At 42.0% G+C, this 21,938-nt stretch overlaps 1 protein-coding gene across 1 annotated transcript in view; it reads left to right on the top strand.

Moving 5' to 3' along the window:
* The first annotated feature begins 1,148 nt into the window (after positions 1-1,148).
* The window catches only part of GOPC (golgi associated PDZ and coiled-coil motif containing), a 30,841-nt gene continuing 10,051 nt past the window's right edge, over positions 1,149-21,938 (top strand). The window contains exons 1-2 of the mRNA XM_075498621.1: positions 1,149-1,477; positions 19,401-19,565. Of these exons, the coding sequence (XP_075354736.1) occupies positions 1,184-1,477; positions 19,401-19,565 (459 nt within the window). The 5' untranslated portion in view covers positions 1,149-1,183. The remainder of the gene's footprint in view (positions 1,478-19,400; positions 19,566-21,938) is intronic.

Raw genomic sequence — 21,938 nt, 5'->3', positions numbered from 1 at the left:
ATCCAGCTGTGTGGTTTGCACCTGCTTACCGCGCTTGTGAATATGGTAGGGAAGACTTCTCTTTCCCCTCCCACTCCCAGAGAAGGAGGGAAAGGTGTACATTTTAGTAATTTTGTTGGTATTCCAGCTATTGATACTCCAGTCTCTTGAACCACCCAAAAAAGCAGAACTTTTCTGGAAGATACAAATGACACCAGGGAAGGGCCTGTGAGGGGTGTGTTGTAAGGGAAATCGTCAGGTCCAAGTGACCCCTCCAGGCCCATGTCTCACCATGGCCTCAGGCTTGGTCCCAGGTGGGGACGCCACGGGAAGGAGTAGCCAGCTTCCTCAGGGGCAGACGACGTGCCTCAACACAAAGACTGAAGTTGAGGAACACTAAATGCAACGTAACAGTAACATTTCTCCTACTGAAAATCTGTGTTTAGGTCGCGCCAGACGCCACGGGCACTTTTGAGCGGCTTTTTTGGAGAGGGCAGGGCGGGAGGAGCCGTTACTCGCAGCCAGGGGGGAGACGCGGGTTGAACGCCTCGTGCCTGCCGCCGGAGGCCGAACGGCGGCCTCAGTGGGCGGTGAGGGCGCTCCCTGGAAACCGGGCGACCGGCATCGGGCCGAGAGACGGGACGGGAGAGAAGGGGGCCGGGAGACAGGACAGGGCGACGGGACGGGGAGACGGGGCCGAGCCCCCCCTCAGGGACCCGAGCCCCCCTCACGGACCTGCGCGGGCCGGCCCACAGCACCCCCTGGCGGCGCAGGCTGGGGAGCGCGGCGGCCACGATCGGGAGTTTGGGGCTCGGCCGTTGCTGCCTGCCGCCGCTTGGAGTTGTGGCAGGCAGCACGAGCCGCGTGCTGCTGCCCGCCGGACGACGGCGCGCCGCCTCCGAAGCCGCCTGTCAGCGCCGCCGCGCATGCGCGCCGGGTACATTCCTTTCGCTTCCCTGCGTGGCTGCCCCGGTGGAGCCGAGCCGAGCCGCGCCGGGCCCGCCGCCGCCGCTGCTGCCGCCGCCGTCGTGTGCTGCGGGGCGGGAGGGGGCGCCCGCAGGGAGCGCCCGCAGGGAGCGCCCGCAGGGAGCGGGCCGCAGGGGGCGGCTGAGGCGGGGCGGGGGCTGAGGCGGGGGGCGCGGGCTGTGCCCTGCCCGGGGGGCCGGGGCGTGCGAGGGGAGGGGGCGGCGGCGGCAGCGGCAGCATGTCGGCGGCGGGCGGCGGTTCCTGCGGGCCGGGCGCCGCGGCCTGCGGTGGGGGCGCGGCCGGCTCAGCCTCGGCGGCGGGCGGCGGGGTGTCCATGTTCCGCTGGCTGGAGGTGCTGGAGAAGGAGTTCGACAAGGCCTTCGTGGACGTGGACCTGCTGCTGGGCGAGATCGACCCCGACCAGGCCGACATCACCTACGAGGGGCGGCAGAAGATGACCAGCCTCAGCTCCTGCTTCGCCCAGCTGTGCCACAAGGCGCAGACCGTGTCCCAGATCAACCACAAGCTGGAGGTGAGGGGGGGTGGAGGAGCCCCCCGGGGGCCTCTGGTCGGAGGTGGGGGCGGTGGGCTTCTGCCGCCGGGACCGTGCTGTTCTGGCGGCGCATCCCCCGCCGCGCCCCGCGGGGAGGTGGCGGGGTGGCTGGCGGGGACCGTGCCCTGGCCGTTCTGGCAGCGAGGGCCCCTCCCGTTCCCTGCGGCTGCTGGGCGCCGTGCTGGAAGCAGCTGGGGAGGGTTAACCTGGCTCCGCGTTTTAGGAGGCTGTGTCCGGCCCCGCGGGATTCAGGCCCGGCCGTGCCGATTCTCTGGTTTTGGTTACTGTAGCGTGGGCATGAAGCGGTGCGTGCCAAAAAAAGTTCTCTTTGATGTTGAAAGCAGCAGTCTTGAGCAACAGATGCCGCTGACTGGTCTTCTGTTTGCATTAAGTCCCTAGTGAGTTTGGAAAGCCTTTTAAAAATGGGACAAAGGCGTATGATCAAGATGCTTAAAGCTTATAGTCAGTAGTCAAAATGAGGATCTTATTCCTGCTTACAAGTAAATGAAACAGAAAAATGGATTGGGGATGGACTTTGACAGGTCCCCTTGTCCCTTGGAGTACTCCAAGGCAGATCCAATAGCTCTCTGCCAAACTTAGTGTCAGAAAATTAATAGCGGAGATCGCACATTCTGTGAGGAGAATAATAACTGTCCTTACTGTTGGAAAGTTTTCTTCATGCCTGATGCAGAATTTCAGGCAGGGTGGGAAGAAGGAAGCATCAGCTGGAGCCAAGCTGGCTGCTGCTGATGCTGCTCAAGAGGCTGGGCTGCAGGTCCTGTGACTTGTGCAAGAACTGGAGCACTCTGGAAGGAGATTCTGGGGAACTTTACGGTCATTTTATAACTGTCCAAAATGAGTTGTTTTTGGTTTAGTAGGTGATGTAATTTGTCTTGTTCTTAACAGGTGGGGATGTTAGCTGCCCTCTTGTCTTTCTGTTACATATTAGAAGACTGTTGACGTCTCTTCCCTCAGTTAGCTTTTTGCTGGGTTAAAATCCTCCAGTTTCCTCAGTATCTCTTGTAGGCCGTGCTTTTTCGCGTTGTATTGCTTGTTCTACTAACTTTTAAATATATGGGAGTAAGGGGAAAACCTTTTTCAAAACCATGAAGATACGTGGTTGTAAGAGGTTCAGTAGATAAGTAAGCCACAGAATTCAGTTCTTTCAGTCCTTTGTGTTATACTTATTAAAATAAAGGAATTTAAGAGTCTTCAAACAGGAACCTGCTCTTCTGAAGGTCTGCCTTGCAGTAGGAAGTAAAGTAAGTAAATTGGCTTTGGTTTTAATCAGGTTTCTTCCTGGTATGAAGACATTGTTATGCAAAATAATCCATAGAGTTTAACAGAGGAACAGGATATTTCAGAGTAGAACAAAGACCTCATTAAACTAGGAGCTTTTTTCATTGCAGTCTTTATTGCACCAGAATACTTACTGTAGTGATGTTTATGGTATTCTTTGTGTTTATATTGCTATGCTGTCATACACATTTTAGTATTGGGTATGTATATATACTATTATTATACATACTATACAGTAGGCTTAATTGTATAAGCATAGTAAAATAAGATTTATGAGTTTATAGTAGACAATGAGTATTTATTGCATATTACACAGGGGTGGTGGGTGTTGTGTACAGACTTGTAAAACAGATGAGTTTTCAGGTTGTTTTAAGAGAATGAGTTGATGCTTGGTAAATATTTCTTTGAAAAGTTGTTTCAAGCTTAAATATTTTGAAAGGAAATGATAAAACTCAGATCCTGGAAGGTATTTTGGTATCTAATTAAAATCATCAGGGGCACCTAAATAACTGAAGATCTGTGCCTCAATCTAGAATGAGTTGAAGAGCAAAGGAGCACAGTTAGTAGTGGTAGTAGCAAAATTATTGTGTATGTCTAAGTGCATGAAGTAATTGTTTGATAAAAATGACACTGAGAATCCAGAGTGAGTGCTTTAGAAGTGCTCACTTTCAGAATAAAAAGTCTTTTGTTTTTTGAAATATTTTTATTACTGATACAAATATTAGGCCTCATACCTATAAAGGAGTTTTTATCTTTCAAATAGACCTTTAGAAGGTTATAGTATTGCCTTGAAGGTTGTTAATTTTAGGACCTCATGATTATTAGAGTCATAAACTTGAAATAAAAACTGCCATTTAAAATCTCCAAAGGATGGAGCTGCTCTGTTGAGAATGAGTGTCTTGTCTTTTTATATGCACAGAGGTCTAGTCAAAACCCTCAGTGTCTAAAATGAAGGATACAGTTATGTATTTTGAAAGAAGTCACTAACATTAATACTGGAGTTTGGGATGTGATCAGTGGATTTACTTTTTTTTTTTCCATAATGCAAGTTACTGTATTTCCTGTAACTTTTTAAATTGCAGTCATTTTTTAATAGCTCACAACTTTATAGTGCTTGTACATTTTAATACAAAGATTTCATCACATTAACAAAAATGTCAGTAGTCATAGTTTACTTGGGTACAAGTGCTTATTCAAGCCAATAAGTTAAATCCATCTTCAGAAATATTCCTTTATTTGGATTAAAATGATACTTTTGACTGAACATGTCAGTGACTGTTAAAAGCTAAGACTTTACTCCTGCAGCTGCGTTTGCCTGCTGTTGTCTTACTGAATGAGTGATATTATTTACTAAAGGAAAATCAAATTAATAATAAAAAAATTATGACTATCATTCTGTTGTTTGTGGGTTCCATTTCCTTGACCAGAATTGTCAGTTCTTATTATAACATTACAGACAAGAATAAAGAAATGCAGTTCAGACTTTAATTTATCAACTTTATCCGCTTAATACGCATTCTCTGATTGATACAATTGCTTTTAAGAGGCACAGCTTAGTTGGTTTAGTGGATGGAAGCTCCTGCTGTAGGACTTTGGTGCAAAAAATGTTTTGGCGTCATTGGTGTATACCTACTGCTAGAGAGATGAGTCCAGGTAAAATATTGTATGAGGGATGTTTCTGAGTAGTGAAAGTAGTACTCCAGGAAGGTGGTAGTTTCCAAAGAGGGAGTTATATGTTGCCAATTCAGGGGTAAGTTATTTTTAGATGGAACCTGAAAGTATGCAGATGCACAGTGGATGTATGCAGATAAATTTACTTGTGCTTTAGGGTGGTGAAAGGTTATAAACATGCTACTGTGCTAATAACATTTGCAGTCCTAAATTAAACTAAACAAAAGGGGAGGAGGATTCATTTTCATATATTTCCTGCTGGTCACAGTAGGACAGAGTTGAATTAAGTAGCTTATCAAAGAGGAAAAAAAGTGTTAGGTGATAGAAGCCACCGTCTTTTCTGAGATAAGCTTCACTTCAGTATGAACAAATGAAGAAATGTATCTTGATGGAGGACAGTAAGGGCCTCAGGCTGTTAGAACAAAAGGAGATAACAGCCATTTTAAAGGAGATTTTTTGTGATGCTCTGTCTCTCAGAAGGCATTATAAATCAGCAGACGCAGGCTGGCAGTCAGTGTATGAGATTTCGGTAGATTTTTAATTGAGAGGAAGTTAATAGGATTTGTTTTTCCTGTTTGACTATCACTTGAGGTGAAAAAATTACATGATACTGACTGTGACATTGTCTAAATGTCCATTTCAATAAAAGTTCTGAACAGTGCAGTTTTGTAGAAGTAAAAGAAGTAGGTCAATGTGCCAGCGAAAACTGAGCTTGACTTAACTCTGGCACTTTGACTGCCAATCTGATTCTGTAATTTTAAATGAACAAGCTAGAAAGGAATGTCTGGTAGAGCACACCCTGTGTCTTGGCAGTTGTGTTAAGCCAACATACATGCTAAAGTTAAAGAAAACATTTAAGTATATGTCTAAGAAGTTCATTGCCTATGTAGTTTTATGTCCTTGATGAACTTTGAATCAGTTAGCAGGTTTAGAGGAACATGTTCCTATAAGCTGAATTCTTCTATAAGTAACTTGTTACTGTATCAGCTAAAGCATATGTAGTCTTATGTAGGTAATCTGAAGATCCCTATTAAAAAATAAAAAGAAAAAAAAAAAGAAACCAAACAACTGAAAACCAAAAAACCTAAATGTAACTGGCTTTATGTGCATGGGGACTTTTCATATGGTGTGTGAGTCCATTTTACAGAGCATACGGCAGAATTGTAGTCTTGCTTTGTTGTTTAGCAGTACTTTTTAAACCAAGGTAGGACCATACACCTTCTTATGAGGGTCTGTTTGGATTTTTTTTCCCCTTTCTCCTTTGCCTTGTAGTGAGAAATGCACCTGTTGAAGACCAAGATAATTTCTTTGCCCCATGACAGATGTGTCTATAAAACTGGGAGCATAGTTTCAATAACGTTGTAAGGAAAGTAAATTGTTTAATTTTTTCAAATGTCAAAAATTTCCAGTATTTACTGAGATGTTATTTTATTAATTACACTTTTAACTCTGAATACTTTTTCTCTTTTGGAATAGAAATCTGTTGGTACTAGATAAAATGTGGTCTTTTGGAAAATCAATTGAATGAGATTTGATCCAGCTAATTTTATATCCTAAAATGTGAGTAGTTTTCAGATATTTGGGAAGTAGAAGTACAGGCTTGCATAAATTTTCCAGTTGGCTTATATAGGAAATTGTCATTAGTTTGATACATATAACTTCTCTCATAATAATAACAATGCCCGTTTTAAAGGGGTCACCTATACTTAATTCATATTTTCCTGTATCAGAAGCTCTGGAATTCTATACAAGTTTAACTAGCTTACTTGAGTTTCAATCAGCATGTAGTAAAGTGTTTTCCTTTTCCTTTTCTCCGTCTCATTTGCTGAGGGTTGCCAAAGAGTAAGTGATAGGGAACCAGTATTTTAGTTTATACTTCTTAGTTTTATTTCATAGAATCACAGAATTGTTTAGGTTGGAAAAGGTCTTGTAAGATCATCAAGTCCAACTGTTAACCTAACACTGCCAAGTCCACCGCTAAACCACGTGCCTAAACACTACATCTACACGTCTTTTAAATACCTCCAGGAATGGTGACTCCACCACTTCCTGGGCAGCCTGTTCCAATGCTTGACAACCCTTTTGGTGAAGAAATTTTTCCTAATATCCAATCTAAACCTCCCCTGGTGCAACTTGAGGCCATTTCCTCTCATCCTATCACTTGCTGCTTGGGAGAAGAGACCGACCCCCACCTCACTACAACCTCTTTTCAGGTAGTTGTAGAGAGCGATAAGGTCTCCCCTCAGCCTCCTTTTCTCCAGGCTAAACAACCCCAGTTCCGTCAGCTGCTCCTCATCAGACTTCTGCTCTAGACCCTTCACCAGCTTCGTTGCCCTTCTCTGGACATGCTCCAGCACCTCAATGTCTCTCTTGTAGTGAGGGGCCCAAAACTGAACACGGTATTCGAGGTGTGGCCTCACCAGTGCTGAGTACAGGGGCACAATCACTTCCCTAGTCCTGCTGGCCACACTATTTCTGATACAAGCCAGGGTGCCATTGGCTTTCTTGGCCACCTGGGCACACTGCTGGCTCATATTAAGCCAGCTGTCAACCAATATCCCCAGGTCTTTTTCTGCCTGGCAGCTTTCCAGCTGCTCTTTCCCAAGCCTGTAGCGTTGTATGGGGTTGCTGTGGCCCAAGTGCAGGACCTTGCACTTGGCCTTGTTAAACCTCATACAATTGACCTCGGCCCATCGATCCAGCCTGTCCAGGTCCCTCTGCAGAGCCTTCCTCCCCTCAAGCAGATCAACACTTCCGCCCAACTTGGTGTCATCTGCAAACTTACTGAGGGTGCACTCAATCCCCTTGTCCAGATCATTGATAAAGATATTAAACAGAACTGGCCCCAATACTGAGCCCTGGGGAACACCGCTTGTGACCGGCCACCAACTGGATGTAACTCCATTCACCATAATTCTTTGCGCCCAGCCATCCAGCCAGTTCTTTACCCAGCAAAAAGTGCACCCATCCAAGCCATGAGCAGCCAGTTTCTCCAGGAGAATGCTGTGGGAAACCATGTCAAAGGCTTTACTAAAGTCCAGGTAGACAACATCCACAGCCTTTCCCTCATCCACTAAGTGGGTCACCTTGTCATAGAAGGAGATCAGGTTAGTCAAGCAGGACCTGCCTTTCCTAAACCCATGCTGACTGGGCCTGATCACCTTGTTGTCCCATACGTGCCGTGTGATGGCACTCAAGATGATCTGCTCCATAACCTTCCCTGGCACCGAGGTCAGACTGACAGGCCTGTAGTTCCCTGGATCCTCCTTCCAGCCCTTCTCGTAGATGGGTGTCACATTTGCCAACCTCCAGTCAACTGGGACCTCCCCTGTTAGCCAGGACTGCTGATAAAGAATTGAAGGTGGCTTGGTGAGCACTTCCACCAGCTCCCTTGGTACCCTTGGGTGGGTCCCATCCATCCCCATAGACCTGTGTGTGTCTAAGTGGTGTAGCAGGTCACTGACCATTTCCCCCTGGATTATGGGGGCTCCATTCTGCTTCCATCCCTGTCTTCCAGCTCAGGGGGCTGGGTACCAAGAGAACAACTGGTCTTACTATTAAAGACTGAGGCAAAGAAGGCATTAAGTACCTCAGCCTTTTCCCCGTCCTTTGTCTCTATGTTTCCCCCAGCATCTAATAAAGGATGGAGAATCTCCTTAGCCCTCCTTTTGTTGCAGATGTATTTATAGAAACATTTTTTATTGTCTTTTACGGCAGTAGCCAGATTAAGTTCTAGTTGGGCTTTGGCCCTTCTAATTTTCTCCCTGCATAACCTCATGACATCCTTGTAGTCTTCCTGAGTCCTGCTCCTTTTTCCAAAGGTCATAAACTCTCCTTTTTTTCCTGAGTTCCAGCCCTAGCTCTCTGTTCAGCCAGACCAGTCTTCTTCCCCGCTGGCTCATCTTTTGGCACATGGGGACAGCCTGCTCCTGTGCCTTTAAGATTTCCTTCTTGAAGAATGTCCAGCCTTCCTGGACTCCTTTGCCCTTCAGGACTGCCTCCCAAGGGACTCTGTGAACCAGACTCCTAAACAGGCCAAAGTCTGCCCTCTGGAAGTCCAAGGTAGCAGTTCTGCTGACCCCCCTCCTTACTTCTCTGAGAATCGAAAACTCTTATCATTTTGTGATTGCTATGCCCAAGATGGCCTCCATCACATCACCCACAAGTCCTTCTCTGTTCGCAAACAAGAGGTCCAGCGGGGCACCTTCCCTCGTTGGCTCACTCACCAGCTGTGTCGGGAAGTTATCTTCCACACACTCCAGGAACCTCCTAGACTGTTTCCTCTCTGCTGTATTGTATTTCCAGCAGACATCTGGTAACTCAAAGTCCCCCACGAGAACAAGGGCTAGCGATTGTGAGACTTCTCCCAGCTGCTTATAGATTATTTTGTCTGCCTCTTCATCCTGGTTGGGTGGTCTGTAACAGATTCCCACCATGATATCTGCCTTATGGGCCTTCCCCCTGATTCTTGCATATGAACACTCAACCCTATCGTCACCATCTTTTAAGCTCTAGACAATCAAAACACTCCCTAACATACAGGGCTACCCCACCGCCTCTCCTTCCTTGCCTATCCCTTCTGAAGAGTTTATAGCCATCCATTGCAGCTCTCCAGTTGCGCGAGTCATCCCACCATGTTTCCATTATGGCAACTATATTTTCTGCTGCACAATGGCTTCCAGCTCCTCCTGTTTGTTGCCCATGCTGCGTGCATTGGTGTAGATGCTCTTCAGTTGGGCTATTGATCCTGCCACCTTTTGGGGGGAGAAGCCCTGATTCCTATGTGACCATTCTCAGGCGCTTTTGTGGTTTCTAACACGTCCGTAACCCTTGCATCTTTGCTGCCGCATGGATCTCCATCCCCTGCCTCCACTGAGATGGCAGACCAAAGGACCTCGCTAGCACGCTGTCCCTCAAACATTGCTGTGCCGCCCCCAGGCTTATCTCTAGCGAGCCTGGTTTTATCCCTTTCCCCCTTCAAATCTAGTTTAAAGATCTTTCAATGAGCCCTGCTAACTTCTGTGCAAAGATCCTTTTCCCCCTTTGAGACACATGTGCCCTGTCTGTTGCCAGCAGGTCTGGTGTCATGTAAACCAACCCATGCTCAAAAACCCCAAAATTCTGCCGGTGACACCAGGCTCGGAGCTTTGATCTGCTGGCTGTTCCTGTTTCTTCCCTCATCATTCCCTGCAACTGGAAGGATAGAGGAGAACACTACTTGTGCTCCTGATCCCTTAACCAGTCATCCCAAGGCCCCGAAGGCTCTCTTGATTGCCCTCAGACTTCTTGTTGCAACTTCATCGCTGCCTACCTGAAAAATCAATAATGGATAATAATCTGAGGGCCATACCGAGGTAGGAAGCTTTCTCTTCACATCTTTAACCTGGCCCCAGGGAGGCAACAGACTTCCCTAAGAAGTGGGTCCGGTCTGCATATTGGGCCTTCTGTTCCCTTCAGAAGGGAGTCTCCTATGCCCCATCTTTTTTTCTTTATGGAAGCAGTTTTGATGCAGGGCGTAGGCCAACTTAACCTTGGCAAAACCTCCAAGCTAGATGAACCATCATCCTCGTTATTGTTTGGTTCCACTTGCAGAGCCTCATACCTGTTATCCAAGGGCACCGGGGAAGGCGGGGTAGTCACAGAGGAGACGCGCCTGCTGCGCCGGGCAGGAACTTGTCACCGTTGCCCCCGTCCCTGAAGTCACTGTGTGCAGCCAGGCGGAGAGAGGATAGGGAACGCTCCGTACCACGCGTCCTGTCGGGCCTGTCTCGGGGAAGGTCGGGCGCGACTCCAGTAGTCTCTCTCTCTCTCTCTCTCGCACTCCCTGACACTCCTCATCCTGCTCGCCTCCTCCCGGAGCTCTGTCGCTAAGCGGAGGAGTTCCTCTACCTGGGCGCACTCCCACAGGCGTGCTCCCTGCGGCCGTCCGGTACTGCCATAAGGGCAGGGCACACCCTGCAGCCTGGCACCTGGGCGGCAGCGTGTTCCCGCCGGAGCTTCCCACAGGGGCTTCTTTTACACCTGTGGGGGCTTGGCCGCCCTTGCTCCTGGCCCCACCCAGGTCTCGTCAGCCGCTGTCGCAAGCCGCGGGCTCCTGGCGGGGCTCTCGGCTGCCCCGGAGGTTCCGCCGCTTCGGGAACCCCCTGTGCACCCCGCTGGAGCGCTCCACTGCAGATCCTGCCGGCACCAGAGCTTCTCGCCTCGCCTCGCCCGTTATGTTGCATAGCTAGTATGACTTTCAAAATAATGGCAAAGACGGATTTGCGTCTTCTTAATGAACAACTAGGAGCATGGGCAGCCTGAAAAAAATGTCTTTGTGAGGCAGGCAGAAATTTGGCACTGGGAGCAAAATGTACAAGCAGCGATTTAAAAAAAAAAAATGTAGTTTGTGCTTCTTTAAGTAGGTGCAAACAGAATGATACAGTCAAATACGAAGTAAAACAGTGGCAAGAAACAGTACATAAAGCAAAGTGAAAACAATAATAGGTTGCTGCAGTAACAGGTATTTTAACAATAGAGATGAAAAAGATGAGTGACTGGCATATAAATGGTGGATGATACATCCATTTATGTAAATGGAAACCAAATTTTAAAGATGCTTTACATGTATTATTATTACATTATCTTTTAATTGCTGGGAGGAAAAGTGTGCAAATAATTACATATCCAGAATGGTCTTCAGCAAAGAAGATAAAAAAGGATAAATGTTGTTTTACATCTTTTAATTTGCTGACCAGTCTACTGAATGTTTTGTAAGGAGTAGAATGGAATCTGAGAAATGGAGCAATTAATTTGTAGATGTCTTGTGTACTTTGTATTCTGTATGGGACATGTTAAAGGTGGACTAAATTAATTTATGATTCATTTGTGTGTTCAGTTTCATACATTGCATTTTTACCAAGACTGCCTACATAGCTACACTACTGTAGTGTTTATTTAGGGAGTCAGTAGTCATAAATTTTGTCACTCATGTTCTTATTAGCCACATGATAAAGACCATTTTATTAAATTTAAAGCTTTAACTAAAAACTTGAATCCCATGTGTCCTTTTTGAGGTCACAAGGCTTTTAATTTCATTTAAAAATTTGTAAGTACAGTCTTTTAAAATAATTTCTTGAAACAGACTAGTCATCTTCATCACTGACAAGTGGTAAGCATTCTTTGGTTGTGTTGAAATCGGGGGGTTTTTATCACCAAAAATGATGGTTCCCAAGTGTATCATTTATTCAGAAACTCACATTTTGTACAATGCTGTCACATTGTTTAGTTTTGCAAGGAGCACAGTGAGATTAATAAGGCTCTGATCTGTTTCATGGTTTCTCATTCAAACCAGTCCATTAAACTTAATAGGGTCGTGCGAGAAATTGCAGCAAACGCTGCTTAATAGGCAGGAAGAATGAAATAGTCAAGACTGAGGAAGGGTAGAGTGTTCTCTTTTGGAGAGCTGTAGTCGAAGTGACACTGGTGAGATAATGGAGACAATCCTTTCTTCCAGCAATTAGAGAAAGATAGTACTTAAGAGTTTTGGATACTTCACATCTAGGGGCTGATGCCAAAGTTAGGGGTCCCCATGAAAACTTACTAGTATGTGGGCTGCGTGGTTCATAAGTGTGCATGACAGGCTCTGTTCTTGTTGAACCAACACCACTTGCGTATCTGGTGTCTGTAAGTATGTTTAGGCCTCAGGGTGTAGGAACTACAGCTGTCACGTTTCTGGCTTTAAAAAAATGTGCCCAAAATGTAATGTTAAGCAAATATGCTAGTGTCGTGTCTTGATATTTATATTGCTTTTTTGTGCATGTGCTGGGGCAGAAGCCACAGAGTAATTGCAGCATTGTAGTGTGCTCTGTTGTGTTTCATGACCCTAGATCCTTCAGCCTTTAAATCAGAAGGTTAATAGTCCTGATCAGGAGTGAATGTTGAATTACATAAACACATATGTCGGTAAACTTTCTGGAGTCTAGCATAAATTATATGAGGACACGCTGCTGAAGAAGTAAAAACACCTCATATACTTTATTTGTCTATGAATTTTGGTTTGATCCCGTGGCAAGATTTATAGGGACCTCTCTTCTAAAATTGGCTATTAAAAATATATATATACTGGAGGTGTTTTATTGGTAACAGAATCAATGGAGCTTGTGAAATCTTACTTCCTACAGATTTGTGGGGAATGATTTGTCCTAATGCAAATGTCGAGCACTTTCTCAGGTCGCTATAACCTTCCAATTCAGGCACCCCCAGTTCTCTCCCATGATCTGTGAGTTTCCACACCACAGCATCCTTTGCCTTTTCATCTACCTATGGTTTTAGTTAGTTGGCTGGACAAGAGGCAGCAGCACGGTCCCTTGCTCAGCACTGCGCCTGTGGTGCCTAGCCACCACGCTGTTTGCTCTTGTCTCTGGGTGGGTTAAACAAACTAGCTAAGGTCTGACTCTTCCCACTTTTCCCTCTGTGAGGGCACTAATCCATCACTCTTTCCTCCTGAGCGACTGTTTTGCGCAAAACTTGTCTGTTGTAGGCACCTTCATCATACACACCTTTACCCCTCTAATGGATTTGTTTCAATCTCGAAAATGGATTCAATTCAAATCAGCAGGGAGGGAAGGCGAAAGAGGGAGAAATATACACGTACAGATAAAATGATGGCGCTAGACTGCCTTGTTTAGGAAACTAAGATAGAAATGATGAAATGTTACCAGTTTTTGTGGGTTTTTTATTGCTAGTCTGCTTGTGTTTGATGTTTCTTGAAGTCCTAGCTGCTGGCATCTAGAGATGATGTCGTGGAAAAAAATAATCTTTCATTTAAAAAAGACAGTTTTCAGACCTTTATGAGTTTAGAAGGCTTGGTATGAGAATGAATTAGGTGTACCCTAAAGGCCTGAAATGAAAGGAAAATGAAAAAAATCTTTAAAGAACATTTGCTACTTTAAAGGCATTTGATGAGTGCTTGGCTTATGACTTTTAGTCACTGGAGGCTGGTAATATGATGGATATTTTTGCATGTATCTAGCTTTCCTTTGCTGAAAAATCTGTGTGTTTTCTAATATGTCCATTATGCTTAGTCTTTTTTTGAGCTATAAATTGATATACCAAAAAGTGCATAATTACAAGCCTCAAAAAGCATTCATTACACTTTGATGTTGAGGGAATTCAGGTCTTCCTCTCATTTTTATTTGGTGTGGTGAATAATGCCACTGCCTTGTCCTAGGATTATTCAGGTTTATGACTTAGCTTTCCAATTAAGCTTGGCTCTATTTTTGAGTCCTCATGTCTGGGCAATGGATAAGTCTTCAATATTTTTTCATATCTATTAGCTTAAATAAAGCTTGTCTGAACTGCAGAAATTATTGGAATGATAGCTCAGAAAACAAAAAAGCTTTTCCCAAAGGTAAAAGCATTGCACTATTTTGTCTGATGATGCCATCTCTCAGTTTGCCCCCCACCCCCCTGCAACTGGTTTCCCTTTCAGTAGTGAGAGGTAGATTGTTTCCTGTCAACATGGTACATTAGTCACCATCATCCCAGTTTCTGAAGTTTTCTCAGTTTGTGTGTGCTTCCTCTGATGCTTTAGATCTCCGAGGTCGCAATATTGCCATCTTCTAAGGCCTCATTCAAGCAGTGACAGTTATGAGAAGTAGTTAACTTGTGGTTTTAGCATGCCATCTGTCTTCTTCCTGTTGTGCTGTTCTATACACAAATACCCCTGTATTTATACTTCTCTTTCATGTTGCATTTATTCATCATTTCCTTCGTGTGTTTACATTGTAAGTTGTTCAGGGCAAGGTCCACATTTTTATTCTTCATTACATACAAACTTAGCATAGGATCTTTGAGTATGGCTCTGAGATCTTATAGAAATAAATTATTTTTGCGTAGTTATATTCTAACAGTCACTTTTCTATGAAAAATGTACAGGTGGATGAATACGTAGTTTTTTATGAGAGTTCAGACCAACATATGAAAAAATGGTGAGGTATGATACAAAATAATCGGAAGAGACCTCAATGATATTTATTTTGTTTCTAAGGCTCAAAGCCCTCTCCTTCCTAATGAAAAACACTGGTTATGACTTCAAGAACTCCGTGACTGTCAGTGCAATCAGTCCCAGCATTTAAGCTGAAATTGATTATACTGACAGCTTAAAATACATATTTAGTATAAGATGACTTATATCAAACACAACTTTTTGATAACTCATAACTGCTTGAACAAGAAATAAGAACTGTTGATTAAAAATGGGAGGACATTGCATCTGGACTGTTTTGTCTAGAGCTTTTTTTTTTAAAAAAAAATTATGTAATAATATTTTTGAATGCTCTACGGAATAAGTATTTGTCTGTTGCTTAATGCCATGATTTACTTTCTTTTATATCTTATGGAAAAAAAGAATAATTTATAAATTCTTGAGTTATTTAAATTGAAATTTTGTTTTAATTTTCATAGGTGTAAGATTTCTGTGAAATAGAAAATATCTGGTAAATGGCAAAATATGCCCCAAAATTGAGTAAATATTTAGTTAGCATTTCAAAACTATTCTTCTGGTATCATCTGTGTGTTAAGATTGTTTGGAAGACAAATATTGAGTTTTACTATTTGATTAATTTGACCAAGATCTGCAATTTACTCGAATTGTAGACTTCTGTTTAGACTTAGAAGTAGCTTGATTATAGAACAATGGAGTGATAATCTGAAACAGTATCTCTGAAATAACATGTGTTTACTGGTACTTTGTGGAAGAAAATAAAAAACCAGACTTGTGGGATTACCTGTCCTCCCCCCACCCCAGACAGATCAGATCAGTATTAAAGGTTGGTTTGTTTTTTTATTCAGAACAGCAAGGAGAAAAAAGGTAAGAAACCAAGGAGTATGTCTTGTATAGTTGACAGTGTATGGGTTGTAATTGGGACAGTAAATACAAAGAAATTAACAGTAATGTGTCTAATAATTATTGATACATTGGAGAACATGCCTGAGTGAGGTACTTTAGAAAAATAAGTGATTCTGTCAGTCATGCTGTTCTTTTTTCTTAGTCTTTTCCATAGTGTCCCATTTACGTACCTTCACAAGAGTTCTCAGCAGCCACTATTGAACTGAAACATTTCTCAGAACACTTCAGGAAAAGTTAGTGATCGTTGTCCCCAGAAAACAGAGGTGGGAAAATTGGGGCATTGATACAAATGGTCTGACTTCCTTTAGTAAAGAAGAAACTTGGTTATTTTCTGGTTGATTTCAGTAAGCTTTGGCTTCCATTGTAAGGCCCAGACTGAGCACTTCCCATTGCCATTGGCACTGAATTCCAGTTAGAGATTTTGGTCTGAGAAAAGTATCCAAGACTTCAGAGTCAAATAAGCATATCTCAAAAGGCAATGACCTTGCCAACAGGTGTCAGAAGAAAAGGAAAAAGAGTTGTGCAAATTCAGTCTCTCATATCCTGTCTGCTTGATTCTCCAGTTCTCTCTCCAACTGTGCTATAGGGCTAGATGTAGGTTTTCATGATTAAATCATGCTTCCAGGAGCCACAATCCAGTCCTGCTGCTACCTGTGTGTTGCCTAGGGCATAGACTCACAAATGAGTTAGGAGAGAGAAACTGAGGTGTTACCTTGCAGTGTGATACTTGATAATGCGTGATAATTGCTGATCTGCACGGTTGAATACTGCCTTAAGTACAGAAGAGTTCCTCTTTTGGCTGAATCAGCAAGTTACTGCTAAATGATGTTATGAAAGTAAACATACTACCTTCTCTTCAACCTCTGCCCCTTATTGTTCCCCAATGAAAGTTTCTGTTCTCTATTTGTTGTTTGGTGACTCTTCCTAATGTCTCCTAACCATGAAGCTCAATGGTCTCCTGTGGGTGGGCATTCATTACTTCTGCCCCAACTGGCTTCTCCACAAATTCTAGAACAGTCGCACGTGACTTCAAAATACATGACATCTCTCGTTCGACAGTCTTGTTGGAAAGTACATCCAAAAAGCTACCAATTAAAGGATTGGTACAGTTGCTTATGCAACAGTAATTTATCCTCGTTGTGCTTATGCAAATTGAAACATTATAATTATATGATCTGGCACCATCTTTCTCTGTAGAACCCCTGCCCCATGCAGTGAATGGTGCTCTCGGGAGGCATGGCCTTACAGATAGTTCTTGTTTGTACTCGTCATTTCCTCTGCTGTCTCTGCCCCCTCTCTGGTTTTTACTGAGTAGCTTCCACAATTGAATGTAGAGCTGTTGAATTTCCAGTGGTCTTTCCACGTGATTCCTTTATAACAAAGTGAGTCAGTGTGGATAAAAACCAGTGCTAGTAAGAGTAGTATAAAGGAGAATTAAGTGAGCTGGCCAAGCTGAGAAAGGCAGAACTTCTGTGAAATAATGTGAAGTTTGTGAGCCTTCACAGAAAATCACAAGATTTGAAACCAGCTTATTGTGTTTGCTTTTCAGTGTGACTCTTGTATCTGCATCTGTTCCTGGGGATAGATTTATGACTTTTCATAATGTGTAAATAGATTACTTCCATGATGTACGCTTATACCATTTCTCATTTTGCTCTCTTTATTAAAACAGCAGGATATGAATTTAAATCCTAGGTCATATGCAGAGTACTATTTTTTTTTTTTTTTATTATGAGTTTGACAGTCTCTTTGTGATCCCTTTGGAACATCATGCATGTCGCAAAACTGGTAGCCATCATTCTCGCTGCTTTGTAATTTGCACAGGGAAATAACTTTTTTCTTTTTTCCAGAACTCTGTTCTGTTCCTTATGTGCCATTCTCTGCTAGGTGAGGCTGGGCAATATTAAGCTGCTGTAATTTATCTGTCCTGGCACTTTCTGCTTCTCCAGGCATTGCAAATTAGAATGGATGAGTGTTTCTGTGTGTATAAAAAAGTAATAAAAGTTAGCATGTTAGCTGTTAGTACCTGTGTGAAAGGAGGAGGACATTAGTGGTCTTTTTTAAAAGGAGAAATAATATCATTATACATTATATAATAATAACAACAACAACAAATAATAATAAAGCAGAAGTAATATTGTTATACATTATGTGACATTGTGACTGGGTCAAACAGACCTTAATAATGAAGGTACATAGTTATCTGCTCTGTACTATATCATCACCTCTTATGCTGGTGATTCCCCCCCCCCCCCCCCCCCCTTTTTTTTTTTGCTACTTTAGTTCAGGTGTGTGTCTGCTTTTGTTTGAGGGTAGCTAATCCATAGCAGAGAGACTTTAGCAGTGGTTGGTCATTAAGGAGAACAATGCAGTTTTGCAAGTAACCCATTTCTCTAAAATTATAGGACTTTATGGTATTTTAAATATCACCTTACTGTACAAGGTAATTTCTGCTTTAGAGTTCTGCGAGGGTTTACAAATTATTCAAGCTTTCTGTCATTCTGGCAGGTGGAAGGTGGAAATGCATGCAGCCCCATTCTTTGACAAAAAGTAAATGCTAACCTGGTTTGTTGAGGCTCCATCTAAGCAGACAGAGAGAGGTGATTCTGCTGTGTTCTGGGGAGTCTGGTCTGAAATCAGCAGAGCTCTCCGGTCCTGGGGATGCGGGGCGAGGGGCATGGCTGGGGGCAGGAAGGGAGATCATTCTTCTTGGCAGCAGCAAGCTGGAGATTGGCTTGACCCATCTCATCAACTTGCGCTCTAATTTAGGTGCTCTGAATCACCTCTGGAAGAGCCTACTTATGTCTGATAATTATGCTGGAAGCTTAAGGAGGCTGTCCATCTAAATTGTGTACCTAAAGTTAGACCCAGTAAGTACTCCCCACTGATAGTCAAATCCTTCCTGCCTTTTTTTTTTTTTTTAACTTTTTTTTTTTTACTTTTTTCTTTTTTTTTTTACTTTTTTTTTTTACTGATACAGACCTTTTAAAGCAGTGATTTATGTAGTTGAATGGGGTGATTGTTGGCTTGCAATTTGATATTCAGTGCAAATTTGAACATTACTATAATGTTATTAAATTACCTAAAATACCCTACGTTAGTATGAGAGGTTTTTTTTGAAGAATCAGTGGCTTTTCTGTTTTGCTTTTTAGTTCCACATTTTTGGAAGCAAAAATATAATCTGGGAATTTACCTAAAAATATTAAGCATGATCAAAATTCCTCTCCCCTGAGATCATCTTCTGTGTTTTTTTTGGCAAATAGTAGCTTTAAAGCTTATATAAATGTTTCTATATATAAATATATATAAATATATTTTTATATATAAATGTTTATCTTACAAAATGCTACTTCAGGATAGTAAGTAACCTGGTAAACATGTTAGAACTTGTTCTTTTATTCCAGATATACATACTACATGTAAACTATATTTAAAATGTTTCAAAACCACTTTTTTAAGAGTTGATAGCTATTCCTGGTTTTCTACAAATGCATTTTAGGGGCATGTTAATTCATGGCTTCTGGTTTGCCCGCCTCATTTATTATGTCAGTTAAGCTGTTGATAACAGACCAATTGTAAATTGGGTTATTTGATTTCAGCATTGCATTAATAATTGTCATTTTACTTTGATAAATAATTTTTTTTCAATAAGATTTAGTATTTTTAAAGTTTTAAATTGTTTTTACATTGCTATGGTTGTAAGTCCTACGTAGGTTGAATGCCGTTGCCCTGTTTCGGAGTTGACATCAGCATCACATGCCGTTGTCCGCGTGAGGAAAAACCCAGCTACTGTTACTTTCAGCAGTATGGTGGTTTGATGCTGGGTCTGTGGAGGAATGAATTTGGTGGCAGTTGGGGAGTAGAAGAGCCTGCAAACGATCCAGTGCTTAAGTTGAGCTACAGAGGAACTTGTGACAGCATGTACTCTTAATCTGTATTACACCATATCTAGCATATATGTACCAGCAAATGACATATTTATGTATCACAGTTCTGATTTAATCATTGCTCTAATTACAGTGATGGATTATATATTCACAGGCACAGTTAGTTGATCTGAAGTCTGAACTGACAGAAACGCAGGCAGAGAAAGCGGTATTGGAAAAGGAAGTGCATGATCAGCTTTTGCAACTCCATGCTGTTCAACTTCAGCTACATGCCAAAACTGGTCAGAGTGTTGATTCTGGGGCTATCAAGGCAAAACTGGTGAGTATGGTGGCTTGAATGGAGGATTATGTTATACTTTCCCCTCTCCTGGCTGAAGTTCTTCCCTGGAAGGTGCGAATAAGCTGGTTACAAATTTTCACTTTAAAAATGTTAGAGTTAACTTTTTCTTTTTTAAATAACATTTGTGGTTGGTTGTTAGAAACCATTAAAAATAACATAAATAACATCAAAATAATGAATAAGAATTTAAGAAGTTGTTTTTACATAAACCGTTTTTAGTGGTTTCTTAAAGTAGAATAAGAAAATATTTTGGTGGTTTATAAAGCTTTTCTGGAGACAGAATTTGCAAAAGATAATAGTTTCCAATATACAAATACAACCAAATCTTCATGTATCTTAAAAAAGTCTAAAGTGAGGTTAGTCTATTGTTTTTTATTGTAGTTATAGTCTGATAAGAGTAAGAATGGGATTGTTTTGCCATACAGAGAGGGGGTAGATGGCATCAGAGTTCCCTCTCTGTTGTCATTCTTTCTCTTTAAGAATGCTGCAGGTGCATCTACGGTGCTATCCATTGCTACATGCAGCAGACTGTCATCAAAGAACTCAATAAACCACTGATAATTTTGTATTATATGCTTTTTAGAAACTTAAACCTCTACAAAGACCACCAAAAGTTAACAATAATTAATCTGTGCAATTAGTTGGCATTGACTGATAACCAGAGTGTAGTCTACCTTGTTACTAGCCACAGCACAGATTCAGGCTCTAATACTGAGACTTTGTAAATTAGAAAAGAAAAGTAATGTTGTATAGATTGTGGTTTCTAACTGTTGGCATAAATCAAAGTCTAGCTCTCTGGCTGTTTTTAAAATTGCTTCACAGGTTCGTTGCAAATACCTAGTCCCAACATATGTGGATTAGATTAGTCTCCTCTGCTATTTTGTCCTGTTAATTAATGTATAATTAAACACAGTAATAGGCTATAAGGCTTAAAGGCTATCTAGGCTAATCACTGAACAACAGGAGTAACCCAAATTCTTCTTGTTTCAGATCCAAAAGCTGTAATTGAATTAGAGTTATGTTCCTAGGTCTACATACTTGCATATTCAGTATAAGAGTAACATTTTCTGGATTGTCTGCACATAATTTATTCTGTATTGAATTATGGGTTAAGCATGATGAAGTTTCTTCAGAGCTGTTAATAATTGTTATGGCCCTGTAAATAAGCATTAGTTAAACGTCACCAGCATTTTGTCAGTGTTCGGCTGCAGGTTTACATGTAGCAATTTTTTTAAATCACTCAACACATCACTGAGTGATTTCGGTCCCTAAATTTTATTAGTGAGACTTAACTTCTGAGTGACATAGAGAGTAATACTTTTAACCTTTTTGTTTCCCCTTACCTTGTTATAAACAATTTCTAAAGATATATTAAATCTCCATGCTATTGACAGCAGTCTTTTTCCCACAGGTGACAATAAATACATTTTACTTGCATTATTTCAGATTTTATCTGTGTTGAAATTGAATTTATTAACAGCCTAGACAGATATTCTCTCCTTAATTCCAGTTAGTTCCTCCTTTTTTACAAACATCAGGGCTAATCTTTTGAGTTTGCTTTACTTTGCCTTTAGGGATTTCATAGTTCTAATGGAGAGAAACTCACTTTTAAACTGTTGTAGATACAGAAAGCTATAAAGGTCAGGGCAGCTTGAACAAGAAAAACTGAAGCTGCTTAAATGACAATACAATGGGAAGTCTGAGTTTTAGGTAAATAAAAACTGCGGTGCTGACCTGGCAGTCAGAAAGCCTCTGAGGGCAGAGGGACTGTCTCAACATAATATGCGATGGGGAAGTAAAGTTCTGTACTAGTTAACTTCCTGCTTGCTTTGTTAACGACAACTACTCTTCTTTTGTATGTAGACTTAGCATAAATGGGTGCTCTGCAAACTGTAAAATTGTGCATAGTGGTGAACTAGGACATTTTTAAATGTTTCAGATTGCTAAGCAACTGATAACATCATGTAGTTTAGGCTGAATCCCTTTTTAGGGGTGGTGTATCTGCTTAGTCCAGGTACAATAACTCTTTCTTTGTAAGAGTGTGAAGTTTCCTAGTGGATTTTTTTTCCTTGAGTTTTGCAGTTGATACATCTTTTTTGCTATTTCTCCCTGTCCTTTATGTCCCTCTTGAAATACATATGTTGTTATTCTTTCTGAAAGGAAAAAAATCTATTATCTGTATAACAGATGTTATATTACAGAATATATTTCCTATGATACTTTCAAAATTGCTTTCATGAATTTCACGTTATCTTGCTATTCTTTACAGAGATTCTTGGTATTTTAGGAGAAGGTATTGTTTTTAATACTACAATAAGGTTAAAATTTTTAATAAGATTTTTAATGACTTTC

Source organism: Mycteria americana, chromosome 3, assembly GCF_035582795.1.
Source record: "Mycteria americana isolate JAX WOST 10 ecotype Jacksonville Zoo and Gardens chromosome 3, USCA_MyAme_1.0, whole genome shotgun sequence".
NCBI classification, from domain to species: Eukaryota; Metazoa; Chordata; class Aves; order Ciconiiformes; family Ciconiidae; genus Mycteria; species Mycteria americana.
This window is presented reverse-complemented; position numbering and strand designations above follow the sequence as displayed.